Here is an 18,151-nt window from a genome sequence, read left to right as displayed (position 1 = left end):
TATGCTATTTGTTGGAACATGAATTTTTATTTATATATATAAATATTGTATCTCCCCCCCCCCCCCACCCCCTTAGAAATGTGTTTCTGTCATTGTCTGTGCTCGATGACTTATTTTTCAATGTTAGTGACCGTTGACTTATTTTTATTTATATATTATGTTATTTATTTTGTTTCCTGTAAAATGATTTCCAATGTTTATTTTTATTTTGGTCAAGTTATTGTTATTTATTTATTTTTCAATTATTTATCTATTTATTTTTTTCTGTCTATTTATTGATGATATTCATGTGTATTATTTATTTATTTATCTATTTGATTAGTTTGGTAGTTTTCTTCTCACTGTATTGATTTGAAATTAAATGTAAATGTATGGTACATATTGGTAATTGCCTAAAATAAACCTTTGAAATGAAATTGTATCAAAAGTGTATTCACGACAGGCATTGTTTTTGTTTTTAAGGGTTTTACGGCGCTTGCAACAGATTTAGGTCATATCAGCGCCAGTAAAAAGGAAGAAAATGGATAGTAAAAAGTTCTAGAATTACAATTAAAGCACCCAAGAAAAGGTAAGACAAAGGGGAACTGGGAACAAATAGGGATCAGATGTAGATTCCAAGAGCATACCACCAATGTACTTAGTTTGAGATCACCTATAAGTCTCATCCGGACACAAGCACAAAATCCAACAGAGAGGACTACACTCAAATGCTTACATTATACACTAAAAATAACAAATATAATAATACATAACAGAGAGATGATTTACAAGGAAAAAAAATATCATCTCCCAAAACAATAACTATGCATTTGACTGTTTCCCTCCCAGCCAAGACTCCAACCAGGGCCAGGACAAAATCAAGTAACCTCATGCCAAGACAAAGACAGAAAGCATGTTGGAAAACAGATATAAGGGGATAGAAGACACAGTATGGACCTCCGACATGATGTTCCATATTTGCATTTTCTTTTTCTTTTTCAGGCAATATCCAAACTTTCTTTGGAAGTGAGAAAACAACAATCGTCTACAATCAAAACCAAAGACGATGTATCTCAGGTAAGTCTGAAATTGCATGCGAATATCAGTTAAAATTTGATACATGATACGAGTATTACTCTTTTTTCTGGAGTCATGAACCCAAAAGGGAATAGATTGTCCGAGGAACTCAGTCACTGCTGCCGAACCTGAGCGACTTTGTGTTGTATCTTTTATAAGAGTCATTTCTACTCCCTTTATCTTACCATATATTTTGGTCTAAGATATCTTATGTAAACTTTACCCTAAGCATATCCAACTTCCTTCTCTTACCGTCTCAATTCTCATCTATAATATTTTTCCTATGAACAAAAAGTATCGAAATTTCATTCAAGAAAACAAGAAAGACAGAAAACAAACCAATAAGCTTTACTCGAGAGTGGAGGATGCCTGATTATAAACAAAAATCCGTTGACCAATATGACATTTGATAGTTTTTCTTTCTTTCTGAGAACGAAGGCAATGCTTTTGTCAAGACCGGAAACCACAAAGATAGGACAACAGTAGAGAACGGATATAATGAGTAACTCAAGGAAGAAATATAAGTCTCTATATGAATAGTTATTTATGTTAGTTGTCTTCACACTTACAAACTTTCTGACACCTTCTCCCTCTGAGACGGTTTTCGACTTCAGTCTTAAACAAAGAACGAAAATACGTATGTACATAAACACGAGTTCATTGCAACCTTTAGTTCGTTACGTTATATAACTTTAATAGTTATTTTGAGGCACAGATATGCCTATGTTGTATTATTATCTGTCAATTCGGTTCAAGTATCAATGTGCCCAGCTGTATATTCATTTTCATTGACCTCACTTAAAAGAGCAGGCCATTGATTCTATCACAGCAAAAGCCGTTGACATTTTCTTATGGCTTCAATTAAATTGTCACACACCAGACTAGGTTATTTCCTGTAATATCTGGTTAATGTTTAATGTCAATTATAATTTCACTTTTGCAATACGAAACATCAGATTGGGATTATGCGAACTTTTCAGATACGATAGTGTTGTTCATTGTCTTGAATTTAGGTTTGAAAACTACCAGCAACCAGCCAATGCAAACACATTGATAAAGTTGAATTAAACTGAAACTCGAGCATTCTATAGCGCAAATCCAGTAAACATGCTCAAAGCGCTTTACAAGGGGTTCCTAGCGGAACAGAAATATTTAACATGCAGGACAAGACATGACGCCTATTGGGCGTTGGGCGATATTACAATTTTTTTTTTTTTTGCAACGGAGACAACGCTGTAAAGGGCTAGTACTCATTTTATACAGCCATTTCCAAGGACTAAACTATGAGTCGCTCAGCAGAACTCGAACGTTGGACTTTCGCTCCTAGGACGAATGTCTTACCACAAGATACACTTATGCTTGTACTAATAATGTATGTGTACAGGACAAGAAGTGTATTGATCTAAAAATACGCACTGAAAATGGACCGGTTCAAGAAAGAAACATTCTATCTATGAATTACAATATAAAACTAGGACAATTAACGGTAAAAAGTACTTTGAGAAAAGAAATGACTTCAGATATTTCTTGAAACTCACAGTATTGCTCGAGAGTGGAAGAGATACAGTAAGCAAATTCCAAACAGTTGGGCCAGGTTTGACAAGCGATCTACCACCGAAAATTTCAATATTGTTTTAGGTACTGATGGCAATTTATGATCCTGAAATTTCTGCTCTATTATTTGCTCGTATGGGGTGATTAATTCTTTTACGCTGGGTCAGTTCCGCCGAAAATATTATAACAAAAACAGAGAAATTTTGTATTCAATTCTCGCTTTCACACGGAGCCACAATGAAGAGTGCGGAGTATATCAGTAAAGTGAGTGGAGCAGGCACTTATGTTGGTATCAAGATATGAAGTGAGTAGAAAAGTGCCAGAAGACAATAGAGAATAAATTTTTTTTTCGCGGCGGTGGTGGGGTTTGAACCTGCGACCTTATTGGTACGACAACTCCGCCTGGCAGGTGAGAGCGTGGCTCTACCGTGTGAGCTATCCACGAACACAAAAATATTCGTTTCAAACCCAAAGTCATTTCTAGATCCCTCTCTCACCCACTTCTTGAGATCGTCGATTCGTTCGCCACCATCGCGAAGTAATTTTGACCAGCAGTTAAGCTTAATAGCCAATATTCTCATCACAAACATATAACATAGAAACGATTGAGACATTGAGTATGCTCCGGTGTATGGGGTGAATTTTTAATTCAGAAAAGTGAGTGGAGCAGGCACTTATGTTGGTAACAACAAGATATGAAGTGAGTAGAAAAGTGCCAGAAGACAATAGAGAATAAAATTTTTTTTCGCGGCGGTGGTGGGGTTTGAACCTGCGACCTTATTGGTACGACAACTCCGCCTGGCAGGTGAGAGCGTGGCTCTACCGTGTGAGCTATCCACGAACACAAAAATATTCGTTTCAAACCCAAAGTCATTTCTAGATCCTCTCTCTCACCTACTTCTTGAGATCGCCGATTCGTTCGCCACCATCGCGAAGTAATTTTGACCAGCAGTTAAGCTTAATAGCCAATATTCTCATCACAAACATATAACATAGAAACGATTGAGACATTGAGTATGCTCCGGTGTATGGGGTGAATTTTTAATTCAGAAAAGTGAGTGGAGCAGGCACTTATGTTGGTAACAACAAGATATGAAGTGAGTAGAAAAGTGCCAGAAGACAATAGAGAATAAAAAATTTTTTTCGTTTCTATGTTATATGTTTGTGATGAGAATATTGGCTATTAAGCTTAACTGCTGGTCAAAATTACTTCGCGATGGTGGCGAACGAATCGGCGATCTCAAGAAGTGGGTGAGAGAGGGATCTAGAAATGACTTTGGGTTTGAAACGAATATTTTTGTGTTCGTGGATAGCTCACACGGTAGAGCCACGCTCTCACCTGCCAGGCGGAGTTGTCGTACCAATAAGGTCGCAGGTTCAAACCCCACCACCGCCGCGAAAAAAAATTTTATTCTCTATTGTCTTCTGGCACTTTTCTACTCACTTCATATCTTGTTGTTACCAACATAAGTGCCTGCTCCACTCACTTTTCTGAATTAAAAATTCACCCCATACACCGGAGCATACTCAATGTCTCAATCGTTTCTATGTTATATGTTTGTGATGAGAATATTGGCTATTAAGCTTAACTGCTGGTCAAAATTACTTCGCGATGGTGGCGAACGAATCGGCGATCTCAAGAAGTGGGTGAGAGAGGGATCTAGAAATGACTTTGGGTTTGAAACGAATATTTTTGTGTTCGTGGATAGCTCACACGGTAGAGCCACGCTCTCACCTGCCAGGCGGAGTTGTCGTACCAATAAGGTCGCAGGTTCAAACCCCACCACCGCCGCGAAAAAATTTTTTATTCTCTATTGTCTTCTGGCACTTTTCTACTCGGAGTATATCAGTAGCACTGTCAAAATGTGATTTTGCTATCACCAATCTGGACGCACTGTTTTGAACTCTCTGGAGTTTATTTATCTTCACGTCTGGAGGGCTTGCAAACAAAGGGTTACAACAACCAGGACGGGCTAAGATCAATGGTTCACATATAAAATGATATATGAAATTCAGCTCATTTCAAAATTGATCATTTTCACGGATCGATATACTGATCCACGGAGAGGTTGCGGTATAAAATAACACCAATATTTTTTGCTGTAACTGACTGAGACCTGAAATGTCAATATTCTCCATTGTAAAAAAGGTGTGTTCATGCATTTAAACTTTAACTATGACGCAACCAAAAGAATTTCATTCGTTTTATCATTCAGTTTGAAATTTTTGGTCAGCATTGGCAATTTGATCAATTTACAGCAGCGCTCCATATCCACGAAAAATTGTTATTAACACGTCCGTATTGTTTCTTAAGTGTTTAAGTACATTGACATTGGATACCAACAACTCTCATAATAAGATCTATCGCTACAAACACAGAGCATGTGAAATGTTTATCCAATTATAATGTTCATAATCTTAAGAATGACAAGACTGTTGTGTCTTTTACGATTTTCCGTGTATTTAACCACGCGGGTTATTTCCATGACAGCTGTCGAATTTTAATTCGGAACTTCTATGGATTAAGTGCATTCGAAATTCCTAATTTTGCTCATTTTAAGTCGGAACTAGCTTCAATGTTGTTGTGTAAACACATATGTTTCTTTACTGGAATCAAAACATAGGCTATCAGAATCGACGCCAGTTAGACAATATTACAATTTGTACCCCCACAGAGCCAACGTTGTTAACGACCAGGTACTAATTTTACATGGTGAAAGAATGTGGGTAAAGAGCATTGTTCAAGACATGCGCCGCTCAGAGCGGGACTCGAACACAGGGACTTCTGATCCAAATGCGAGTGACATAACACAAGACCACAGTTGTGAAGTTATTGTTACATTTTCCTCCTCCTCCTCCTCCTCCTCCTCCTCCTCCTACTACTACTACTACTACTACTACTACTACTACTACTACTACTACTACTACTACTACTACTACTACTACTACTACTATTATTATTATTATTATTATTATTATTATTATTATTATTATTATTATTATTATTATTATTATTATTATTATTATTATTATTATTATTATTATTATTATCATTATTTCTTCTATTACCATCTCTTCTACTACTATTACTACTTCTAATATTTACAATTATGTTATGTCTTTTATCTTCCATTATTTTCTCGTACGCTGACCGGCCGTATCGTTCCTATGCACCCCAGGGACTCTATTTACAAACCCACGTCACGCTAACACTTCATTCACCAAAGATTGGAAAAAAATTGAGCTTTTATATAGCGCAATATCCACTAAACGTGCTCCAAGCACTTTTCAGTGTGTCCTTGGCCAACAGCAACATTTAACACGAAGGACCGGACATGACGCCTGTTAGGCGAAATTACAAAAAAATGTCGGACAGAGACAACGCTGTTAATGGCCAGGTACTCATTTTACACCTGAGTACTGTGAGAGAAAATGAGTAAAGAGTCTTCTGCAAGGACTCAACTATGCGCCGAGCGAGGCTCGAACACAGGACCTTCCGATCAGAAAGCGAGTGTCATACCACTAGACCACATAGCCGCGCGTACAGAGGCTTACGATCTATACTCCATTTATTCTATTTGTTTTCCAAGTTCCTTTGTTTATTGGTGTGCTGACGAAGGGTTTGAACTCGAATTGTCCATTATCTATACCGTTCCCATCCGAAACCTTTCCATTTTCACCTTGTCTTGAGTATTTTCACGATCCCAGACTTTAGGCATCTTCCACCGCTCTCAGGTATCAAAGGCCCATGGCTATTCAAATATTGGAGTCAATTTTGGCGACTTTTTGAACATAAACTCATAATAAATTAAGCCATGATTCAAGAAGTATAAAGGCAGACCACCCACGTCAATTCATACTTCCTTAAATAGATAACTAAAACGCCTCCAAAATAACCACGAACGAAAATCAACAGATGGACTATCATCAGCTTTCACAGCAAAAGAAGTAAGCTTAAAGAGAGGCTGCCGAGGCGTCTATACTATTACAAGCTGCTCCGCCGGCCACAAACCTTGTCTGCTGCATTTACTGGTACGAATGTTCTAACCCGAATAAGACCATGGACAGAAAATAAAACAGACTGATAGACAGACAGACAGACATCTGTCCGAGGAGAAAAGAAAACCGTTAATATCTATTAATATCGAGATATCAGTGCTGCACATCGACCCCACAACTCAGGACTAAAAGCTAAGCCATTAGGACTTTCAACAATTTTAAAGGCAAAGCACATGAGTGCTTATAACAGATAATTGTAAATCACATATCGATTAACTTTTATCATTTTATCATCGTGAAGGAAATTGAACCCAGAGCGCTTCCTTAGTGTAATTCATCTCTTACAGGATGAAAAGACAGATAATGTCTACTTTTTCTTTCTACCTTAAAATAAATTCTTTCCTGTAAATTATTGAAATAAATAGTTTGTATTCAATTGTTATTTTGATTATTAAAAACAAGTGACCCGAATGTCACTCTTAATTACCACTAAATTAAGCTTGAGTCATTTATGGTGTTTGTAATTTGTAATTTAAGCTGGTGTTTCGGAGTAAAAGCTCTATATAAGTTTTCATTATTATTATTATTATTATTATTATTATTATTATTATTATTATTATTATTATTATTATTATTATTATTATTATTATTATTATTATTATTATTATTATTATTATTATTATTGTTATTATTATTATTATTATTATTATTATTTGTAACGCACAAGATAGGTTCGAACTCAAATTATAGTGTTCGTTCGGACAACAAACCCATAATACACAACCCCACGCCCCACAGTGGCACTGACCACTCCAATTCGTTTATTGATCTCTTGTACACAAAAAATATGCTCCACCTACGTATTTTCCCCCCGATATTGGGGATGCGTTTTGTCTTATGCAATACGTAGCTTTTGTCCAAGTATTCTAGCGTAGTCTTACAAAACTGTGTTCTCCCCATTTTGGCCACAGCACTTTTACTATATACCGACATATTAAGATGTCCGGCAACTTGTTATACAGTCTTAAACCTACAAAGGCCCATTGGTACTAGCCACTACAATTTGTTATTGATCTTTTGTACACAAAAATATATTAATGTCTGCTCCACCTACTTATTTTTTCCCCGATATTGGGGATGTGTTTTGTCTTATGCAATACGTAGCTTTTGTCTAAGTATTCCAGCGTACTCTTACAAAACTGTGTTTTCCCCATTTTGGCCACTGCTCTTTTACTATATATATACCGACACATTAAGATGTCCGGCAACTTGTTAAACAATCTTAAACCCAAGACCGCTCCAAAAGCTTACGGTTTACCTTTTTGACACATAGAGAGGGAGGGGATAATCGTAATTTATGGATAAATGAAAAGTGTTTTGTTTGTGTATATCTGTGTTATGTGGCTACAGGCCAGACAACTGTCATTATCTCAATAGCATCTAAAGAAGTAATAACCACCTCACTTTCCAGGTATGTCGTGCGGTACAGCGTAGTTGTCCATCGTTCCCCCCTTTCTTTGTTCTATCTATCTATCTATCTATCTATCTATCTATCTATCTATCTATCTATCTATCTATCTATCTATCTATCTATCTATCTATCTATCTATCTATCTATCTATCTATCTATCTATCTATCTATCGATATATCCATCCATCTATCTATCTATCTATCTATCTATCTATCTATCTATTGAATCGTGTTTGATACAAATATGGTACGAAAAGTGCTCGACATGTAGTAATGGAGCGAATTATTATTTAAAATATTTACCACAATGTTTGGGGCAGTCTACATCGATGTTTCAGGCTTAATTTGCCATCTTCAGGACTGAGTTGTTTTTTTGACTGTTGTTGTTTCTTGAAGTGGTTCCGGTTTGAAGTTAATTAAGAGGAATTTGCGCCGATGGGGACACTTTCCGTAGATCTCACTTTTCATGTTGAGTGTGGCTTCATGAGGTTGTTTGATTATAGTATATTTTTCTTCCAGGCATAAGCTACATTGTTTTGATGTTGGTGTGTATCCTGTTGCTTTAGATAAAATTTTCCATGAAATGTTGTGGTCTATTTTGTTGTCTTTTAATTTCCAAATATGTTCGCTGAGTTTTGTGGATGTTTTTTTGTTAGTGTTTCTAAATGTTGAGGTGTGGAGGTTGTATCTTGTTTTGAAATTATTTTCTTATTATTTTATTATTATAAACAAGATACAACCTCCACACCTCAACATTTAGAAACACTAACAAAAAAACATCCACAAAACTCAGCGAACATATTTGGAAATTAAAAGACAACAAAATAGACCACAACATTTCATGGAAAATTTTATCTAAAGCAACAGGATACACACCAACATCAAAACAATGTAGCTTATGCCTGGAAGAAAAATATACTATAATCAAACAACCTCATGAAGCCACACTCAACATGAAAAGTGAGATCTACGGAAAGTGTCCCCATCGGCGCAAATTCCTCTTAATTAACTTCAAACCGGAACCACTTCAAGAAACAACAACAGTCAAAAAAACAACTCAGTCCTGAAGATGGCAAATTAAGCCTGAAACATCGATGTAGACTGCCCCAAACATTGTGGTAAATATTTTAAATAATATATCTATCTATATCTATCTATCTATCTATCTATCTATCTATCATATATATATATATATATATATATATATATATATATATATATATATGTCTATCTGGATATTTATTATATAACTGGACCTTGGTCTTCCTCTTCATCGTTTGCCTTCCATTTTCCCCTGTGCTACACCTTTCACATAGCCAAAGCGGGTTTCGCCAAGACCGAAGCACATCGGACGTTGTATGGACACATAAATGGTTGGCAGCAAAGGCACTCAAAGAAAACATATCCATAACAATAACCGGAATCGATATGTCCGCAGCCTTTGATACGATCGACAGAGGAAAACTTTTGGAGATATTAACAGAAATAGTAGACGAAGACGAGCTCCGAATAATCCGATTTTCCTCAGCAACACAAAGATACAACCAAGGATATACGGGGCCACAAAACAGACGCAGTTCGAAAGTAACATCGGGACCCCCAAGGAGATAGTCTGAGCCCGATTCTGTTCACAATATACTTAGAACACGCTCTGAAAGAAGTTCGAAAAGTCATTCCAAAACCAACGACTCATATTTAGAATGCAATCCCTAGAGAAATCGCCTATGCAGATGATGTCGATTTTATTGGATCAACACCAGCAAATATAGACATCATACAAAATACCCTCATGAAATATAACCTCCAAGTCAATGTCAATAAAACCGAATTTACAACAATATCGAGGAACAAAGAGGAATGGAAAAGAACAAAGAAAGTCGGCTCACTAATTGGAGACACCGAGGATGTACAAAGAAGAAAACAGCTATCAAACGCCGCACTCAGTAAACTCACCAATGTATGGATTAGAGGTGACAAAATAAAGAGAAAAACCAAACTGAAACTGTACCATGCTCTTGTAAAACCGGTACTTCTGTATAACTGCGGCACTTGGGCGTTGACAAAATCCGAAGAAGAACATCTGGATGCCTTCCATCGCACACAGCTAAGAAGGGTACTGGACATCAAATACCCCAAAAAGATCTCAAATGAATCACTCTATAAGATCACAAAAGAAAGACCAATCTCCCTTGACATTTTACAACAACGATGGCAACTTTTCGGTCACATACTACGCAGGGACAAAAACATACCAGCAAACCAAGCCATGTCGGGATACTTCCAAAAACACGGGAACCTTTTCAGAGGAAGACCGATCACAACACTCCCTGTGATCCTAAACAAAAACCTCACAACACTTGGACAAAGCATTAGTCTCATAACGGCAGGGGACCTTGAAAATCTGAGAACCCTAGCAGAGGACCGGCAATATTGGAGACACCTCACACAGGAAATACTGGAAACAGCCAAGGCGACCCGATCTTTCGGTCGAGACGCGAAAGGCATCTAAGTCAAGTAAGGCTACACCTTTCATTAGGGTGCATCGATTTCGGCTTATGTGACCGGAAAACTGAGTTTTCTTCTTTTGATGACCTTTAGTAGTTATGGCATGACCTCCAGCTCTTCAAGTATGCTGTTATTGGTTCTTCTTTCGATCCAGCTTACCCTCATCATCCGTAGAACCGCATTTCGGAAGAGATTATACGTTTTACGTCTTGGTTCTTGAGGGCCCATCCTCCGTGCCGTGCATATGTCATCACTGCCCACACCGATACTTTTACTAATTTTATATTCAAGTTATGCCCTATGGATGTGTCTTTCCAGATATTGTTTAGAGAGGTCATTCTGTTATTCGCCATTGCAATTCGGTTGTTTATATCCATCGAGCAGTCGCCATTTTGCGTTTTAGTGGATCTCAAATATCTAGAATGAGACAAGCATTAAATCTCTTCGTTTTTAATGAGCATGGTTTGATCTTTAACTTCTCCGATTTGTACTTTGTCTTTTTAGCATTTAGTTTGATGCCTTTAACCTCACCTGCGTTGTTTAGATCATTAATGAATGTTGTTGCCTCTGAGTGGCTGTTAGTAAGGATCGCGGTGTCATCTGCATATCTGAGATTTGATATTTTTCGACCTATTTTGATTCCAAAATTATCAGCAGCTGCTTATCTCATTATTTGTTCGGTGTATATGCTGAATAGGTGTGGTGACAGAATGCAACCTTGTCTTACACCTACTCCTGTTATTAAGCGTTCGGCGTGGTTGTTGTTCCAGCGAATTCTGAGTTCCTGGTTTGCGTATAAAGATTGTATGAGGGCAACAACGTGTGATGGGAAATCCATGTCGTGTAGGGTCTGAAAATGTTTTTCATGCTCAACACTGTCAAAGGCTTTGCTGTAGTCTATGAAGATGATGTATGCCTCTTTGTGAATTTCATGTAGTTTTTCTATGATGACTTGAAGTGCGCAGAGCATGTATCCAGTAACTCTTCCTGGTATGAAACCGGACTGAAACTGTTCTTCTGCTAGTTCTGTTTCTATTTTAGCTTTCATTCTTTCTAGGATGACATAGAGCCTGTTTTTACTAACATGATTAATGACTGATATGGTTCTGTAATTGCTGCACTCCTGATTTATGTAACATTACAATTTCTTATTTCTATTCATCTGGCCATTGAAATGTCTCACAGATCTTACAGCGCATGTTCTCCGTTCGCTTTCATAAGTTCAGCTGGGATATCATCCAGTCCCGGTGATTTACCATTCTTTAGTTTCGATAAAGCATTTTCTATTTCGTGTATCATTAGTGCTGGCTCTTTTGGTTCTATGTTGTTTTGAAAGTGTATGTCCTTCGTCTGCTGTGATTTGAAGTGGTGTTCTCCATAATCCTCCCATCGCATCATGATTTGTTCAGGCTCTGTTAAGATATTGCCTTGTGATTCTTTTATTGCCAATTCGTTAGGATTGAATTGCTTTTGTTTCATTGTATTGTTCTTTTTCATACATTTCCTTTTAATAATGGTTGGAATAAATGCAATGACATATACTTATTTGGAAACTATACAAACCTTTTGGTTTATAATATAGTCAATTTGTGTAACCTGTTGAAAAATCATAGATATTTGAAGCCAGTCTTTAAAAATCGATTTTACAAAATTGAATAGAAAATTAATATCAATACTCATAACGCACTTCAATGTTTTGTATGTCCATCATTAGAACTCCTTGTCAATGATGTCAGCTGATGGACTGTTTCTGTGCGATTTTTTTCTTTGTGTTTTTTGTTTGTTTTTGTGTTGAATTTGTAGTCTCGATTAGTCACAAGTTAAATGGAACTTTAGATTCTGAGATATTACGTTGATTCAATTTCTTAATATTTATATTCACAAGAGACACGGTTATTTTGAATTTTAAAAAAATTTTTATTCTCTATTGTCTTCTGGCACTTTTCTACTCACTTCATATCTTGTTGTTACCAACATAAGTGCCTGCTCCACTCACTTTTCTGAATTAAAAATTCACCCCATACACCGGAGCATACTCAATGTCTCAATCGTTTCTATGTTATATGTTTGTGATGAGAATATTGGCTATTAAGCTTAACTGCTGGTCAAAATTACTTCGCGATGGTGGTGAACGAATCGGCGATCTCAAGAAGTGGGTGAGAGAGGGATCTAGAAATGACTTTGGGTTTGAAACGAATATTTTGTGTTCGTGGATAGCTCACACGGTAGAGCCACGCTCTCACCTGCCAGGCGGAGTTGTCGTACCAATAAGGTCGCAGGTTCAAACCCCACCACCGCCGCGAAAAAAAAAAATTATTCTCTATTGTCTTCTGGCACTTTTCTACTCACTTCATATCTTGTTATTTTGAATTTATTTTCAGCTTTTGAATTAGGATTTAATTGTAATTCACTCAAAAGTTATTCCCGTTTAAATTTTATGTGAAGGACATTTGTGTCTCAGTCTGTTTATCTTTTAGTATCCATCTATCTATCTATCTATCTATCTATCTATCTATCTATCTATCTATCTATCTATCTATCTATCTATCTATCTATCTATGGATCTATCTATCTATGGATCTATCTGTCTATGGATCTATCTATCTATCTATCTATCTATCTATCTATCTATCTATCTATCTATCTATCTATCTATCTATCTATCTATCTATCTATCTATCTATCTTAATATATATATATATATATATATATATACATCTTTTCTCTCTCTCTCTCTCTCTCTCTCATTATATATATATATATATATATATATATATATATATATATATATATATATATTGAATCGTGTTTGATATAAATATGGTACGAAAAGTGCTCGACATGTAGTAATGGAGCGAATTATTATTTAAAATATTTACCACAATGTTTGGGGCAGTCTACATCAATGTTTCAGGCTTAATTTGCCATCTTCAGGACTGAGTTGTTTTGTTGACTCAACAAAACAACTCAGTCCTGAAGATGGCAAATTAAGCCTGAAACATTGATGTAGACTGCCCCAAACATTGTGGTAAATATTTTAAAAATATATATATATATATATATATATATATATATATATATATATATATATATATATATATCCGTCTGTCTATCTATCTATCCGTCCATATATATATATATATATATATATATATATATCTTTATCTATATGATATATCATATATCTATCTATCTATCTATCTATCCGTCTATCTATCTATCTATCTATCTATCTATCTATCTATCTATCTATCTATCTATCTATCTATCTATCTATCTATCTATCTATCTGTCTGTCTTTATATCTATCCATCTAATGCTTTCTAAATCCATCCCTCGATCTCACTCTAATATTTCACCCACTGCAATAAATGCAATATTTAGTTTATATTATTATAGTTTCACATTACATTCAAACAGGCAAAATACGCCCGCTATTTTGACACATAAGTGTAACACCTTGAAGAATATTTATGAATGCACTTCAGACATGTTTTGTTATCTTGGTCGACGTCGATTTTACTTTTAATCCTGCTCTTTTATTATTTGCAACGGGTTTTCCTCACGAGATGTTTCTTGTATCGTTCGTGTATGTGTTCTTAACTCTCATAATATATATATATATATATATAATAATAATACATGACATTTATAACGCGCATTTTCATCACTGGGTGATGCTCAATGCGCGAAACAATAATACAGTGACATTATTATACAAATGAAACATTATACAAACTACATCAACATAATATTATCATTATACAACAATGTAATAACTAAACATAAAGTCATTAATACAAGATATGTTATAATACATCCACATGCTATGTCAAATACGGAAATAATATAAAATAATGATATAATAATATAAACTAAATTAACATTAATCAAGATGTGTTTTAACAAAGAGATGGTGTTTTAACTTTGATTTAAATATTGATAAGGACTGCGCTTCTCTTATTCTTTTAGGAAGAGAGTTCCAGATGGAAGGTCCGACGTGACTGAACGATCTGCCGCCGTAAAATTTATATTTATATTTATTTGTAACAATTAATTTTGTAGAATCTAGTGCAGAACGTAGACTCCTCGTTGGCTTATAAGTTTCTAAAAATTCAGTAATATACAATGGTGCTTGATCATTAAGGCACTTATAGCACAATACTGCTAGTTTGAATTCGATTCTCACATTAACTGGTAACCAATGCAGCTCATACAAAAGTGGCAACGAGTAGGATGTTATCTTCTTTCTTAAAATCAATTTAGCAGCCGCATTCTGGATACTTTGAAGGTGTGATATTTTATCGTTGCTTACATTCGAGATTAACGAATTACAGTAATCTATTTTAGATAGTATGAAAGATGTTATTAGTTTGCATGTTACTTCTCTTGTTAGGAAAGGTCTAACTGAAGCAATTCTTTTTAAGCCTATTGTCAAACTTCTACATAGAGAATCAAACTGTGCCTGCATAGTCATATGTTGATCTAGCATTACCCCGAGGTTTTTTTCACACGTTGAGAGGTTAATTGTGCACCCATTTATATTTAGAGTAAACTTCAGAAAATCATCTTTCAAAACACGTTTTCTACCACACACCATCACCTCTGTCTTTTCATTATTCAGCTTTAACTTGTTAATTTCCATCCAGCATTTAACATCTCTAATACAGTCTTCAACACGGGTAATCAATGATGGGATATTACTAGGGATATCGCTTACATAGATCTGAATGTCATCAGCATAGAAATGATACATTAATTTATTTTTAACAAAAATATCCGAAAGAGGTTGAGTATAAAGAGTAAAAATAACAGGACCAAGGACAGACCCCTGCGGAACGCCGTAATTTAGAGGAAATGTTTCTGATACTGCGCCATCGATCAGAACCGACTGAGATCTTGATGTTAGGTATGATTTAAACCAACTAAGCGCAGTGTCTCTAATTCCAAAAGTAATTTCTAATCGTTTAATAAGTATCTCGTGATCAATGGTGTCAAATGCAGCCGAAAGGTCCAACATAGTCAATAAACAGACATGATTTTTGTCAATACTATTAAGAATATCAGTGCATACTTTTAAAAGGGCAGTTTCAGTGCTATGATGTGATTTATAGGCAGATTGGAAATTTTCACTTAAATTATTTAGATGGATATGATACAAAAGTCTTTTTAACACAATGCGTTCAAGCACTTTGGATAGATATGGAAGGTTGGAGACAGGTCTGTAATTTTTCAGTTCGTTTCCATTTAGATCGGACTTCTTTAATAGTGGTTTAACAATGGCACGTTTAAACGAGTCGGATATATATATATATATCCTCTATTCATCCTCAGGGACTATCTTAATGAAACACCAACCAAAATAACTCAATCGTTAGCCGCACTGAAGCGCCACCAAAGTGAGCGTTACCTTTCTTGCTCAAGGGGCAGAAATGTGATGCTGAAATCGGCCTGAGATCTAGTCTCCCGGTTCGAAATGGGATACCCTTTTCATTCGACCATCTCGCCCCCAAGTTCTTCGATTTTTAAGATCTATGACATCTTTGCAAGTAGATAGACATTGACTGTGTATTCTTTATTTAATATTCCTAATGAGGTATCACACGGACACTATGTAGGTTCTTTCTAATAGATATAACACACCGTTCAAATCACCACTGACTAGATATGAGCTGGAGGAGGGGATGGGGGGGGGGGGGGGGCAGATTCCAACCTGGCCCATCTTTCTACTGGGTGGTTACTCATCAATAGGGCTGATCGATCCATACACTAGTGTATTCAGAAAATGAATTACCGATATGTGTTCTTGGTTACTATTTTTCTTCTTTTGTTTGTTGTGTGTGTTTTTTTTTTTTTTTTTTTTTTTTTTTTTTTCACGGATGAAGTAAACTTGACAAATTAATTAGTGATGAAGTGACTGTTTTTCCCCTAACACTTTTCCGTAATATAATCTCCTCCTTAAAATGTCTCACACACACGCAGGCAAATAATAAGAGCAAGATATATATATATATATATATATATATATATATATATATATATATATATATATATATATATAGAGAGAGAGAGAGAGAAATAGATAGATAGATAGATAGAGAGAGAGAGAGAAATAGATAGATAGATAGATAGATAGAGAGAGAGAGAGAGAGAGAGAGAGAGAGAGAGAGAGAGAGAGAGAGAGAGAGAGAGGGGGGGGATTGAGAATTGTGGCGATGTAAACTGGTATAAATAGGATTAATGATTACAAGTTTGCTGCAAACAACAGGTGCAGGATGGGGTTTGGGAGATGAGGAGAATAGAACCGGTCTGCCTCTGAAAAAAAAAAAAAAATTCGTATAAAAATGTTGTCCGGATATCGGTCATCAAACGTTGACATGTTGAATTGCCACGTATCTTGCCAAAACCACCCAAACCTGGGTGACTCCGTGAACGACGTGTTTTATGGACAATATGTTAAATATCATTTTTTTAACAGTACGGCAAAATTGACAAAAAAAAAAGCGTATTTAACATTAATATATATATATATATATATATATATATATATATATATATATATATATATATATATATATATATATATAGACGTCTATATAGAAATTCAAAAATATACAACGTATACAGCTTTTCGTATTATGCCTTGTCCGACTCAGCCGATTTATTATATAAATTTGTGATAATGATGATCGCCTATCACTTTACTGAAGCTCTTGTCCGATTCATTTTTAACGTCACAATCACTTGTCTCCATTTAAGCTTCTTAGAAAGAACTCAGTATTTTGATCCATTACATCACAAAGTCCATAAATATATTGTAATAATCTGCAGCTTGTCTTAACTGTCTTAAACCAAAACTCTATTTGTTTTCCTTTGTTAGTTTTCGTCTCCTTATCTTCTCCACAGACACGCTGTGCACACCGAACATCTAATTCGCGTCGTTCACGAGCATTCGCATCCACAAACGCAAACATATGCAAACATAAACATCAACACACACACATACAGCTCGAATCCAAATCGGAATGTTTACAAAGCACAACTTAAGCCTACAATAAATATGTCTGGTGCCTTCCGATGTTATCGTTCCACGGGGGTGATGAGAGGATTCTCCAGTATAACTTCGATTGAGCCCCATATTAATGCTCCACGCCAGTTAAAATAAAATTCTCCATTCAAATAGCGCGTAAAAAATTGAGCAACCTGTTTGTAATAGCCGTTGCATAATCTCTCTCTCTCTCTCTCTCTCTCTCTCTCTCTCTCTCTCTCTCTCTCTCTCTCTCTCTCTCTCTCTCCCTCTCTCTCTCTCTCTGTATCTCTCTCTCTCTATGTGTGTATGTATATATGTATACACACACACACACACACACACACACACACACACATATATATATATATATTTTTTTTTACATACACACACAGAGAGAGAACATTTATTATATATATATATATATATATATATATATATATATATATATATATAATATATATATATATTTATTTATTATGAGTGTTGGCGGGTACTTGTAGGTACGAAAGTGCTCGATAATGGTGGTTAGAGCTAAT

The 18,151-nt window shown here is 35.7% G+C and overlaps 1 protein-coding gene across 1 annotated transcript in view; it reads left to right on the top strand.

Annotated features, from left to right (window-relative positions):
- Positions 1–18,151, top strand: part of LOC144964162 (focadhesin-like) — a 377,317-nt gene that overhangs the window by 139,785 nt on the left and 219,381 nt on the right. Inside the window, exon 3 of the mRNA XM_078898108.1 lies at positions 982–1,056. Within this exon, the coding sequence (XP_078754234.1) occupies positions 982–1,056 (75 nt within the window). The remainder of the gene's footprint in view (positions 1–981; positions 1,057–18,151) is intronic.

The sequence above is a fragment of the Berghia stephanieae genome, chromosome 2 (genome assembly GCF_034508935.2).
Source record: "Berghia stephanieae isolate SIO BIC M18660-M18661 chromosome 2, UCSD_Bste_1.3, whole genome shotgun sequence".
NCBI lineage: Eukaryota > Metazoa > Mollusca > Gastropoda > Nudibranchia > Aeolidiidae > Berghia > Berghia stephanieae.
Note: the sequence above shows the minus strand (reverse complement) of the source record. Positions and strands in the feature narration are given on the sequence as shown.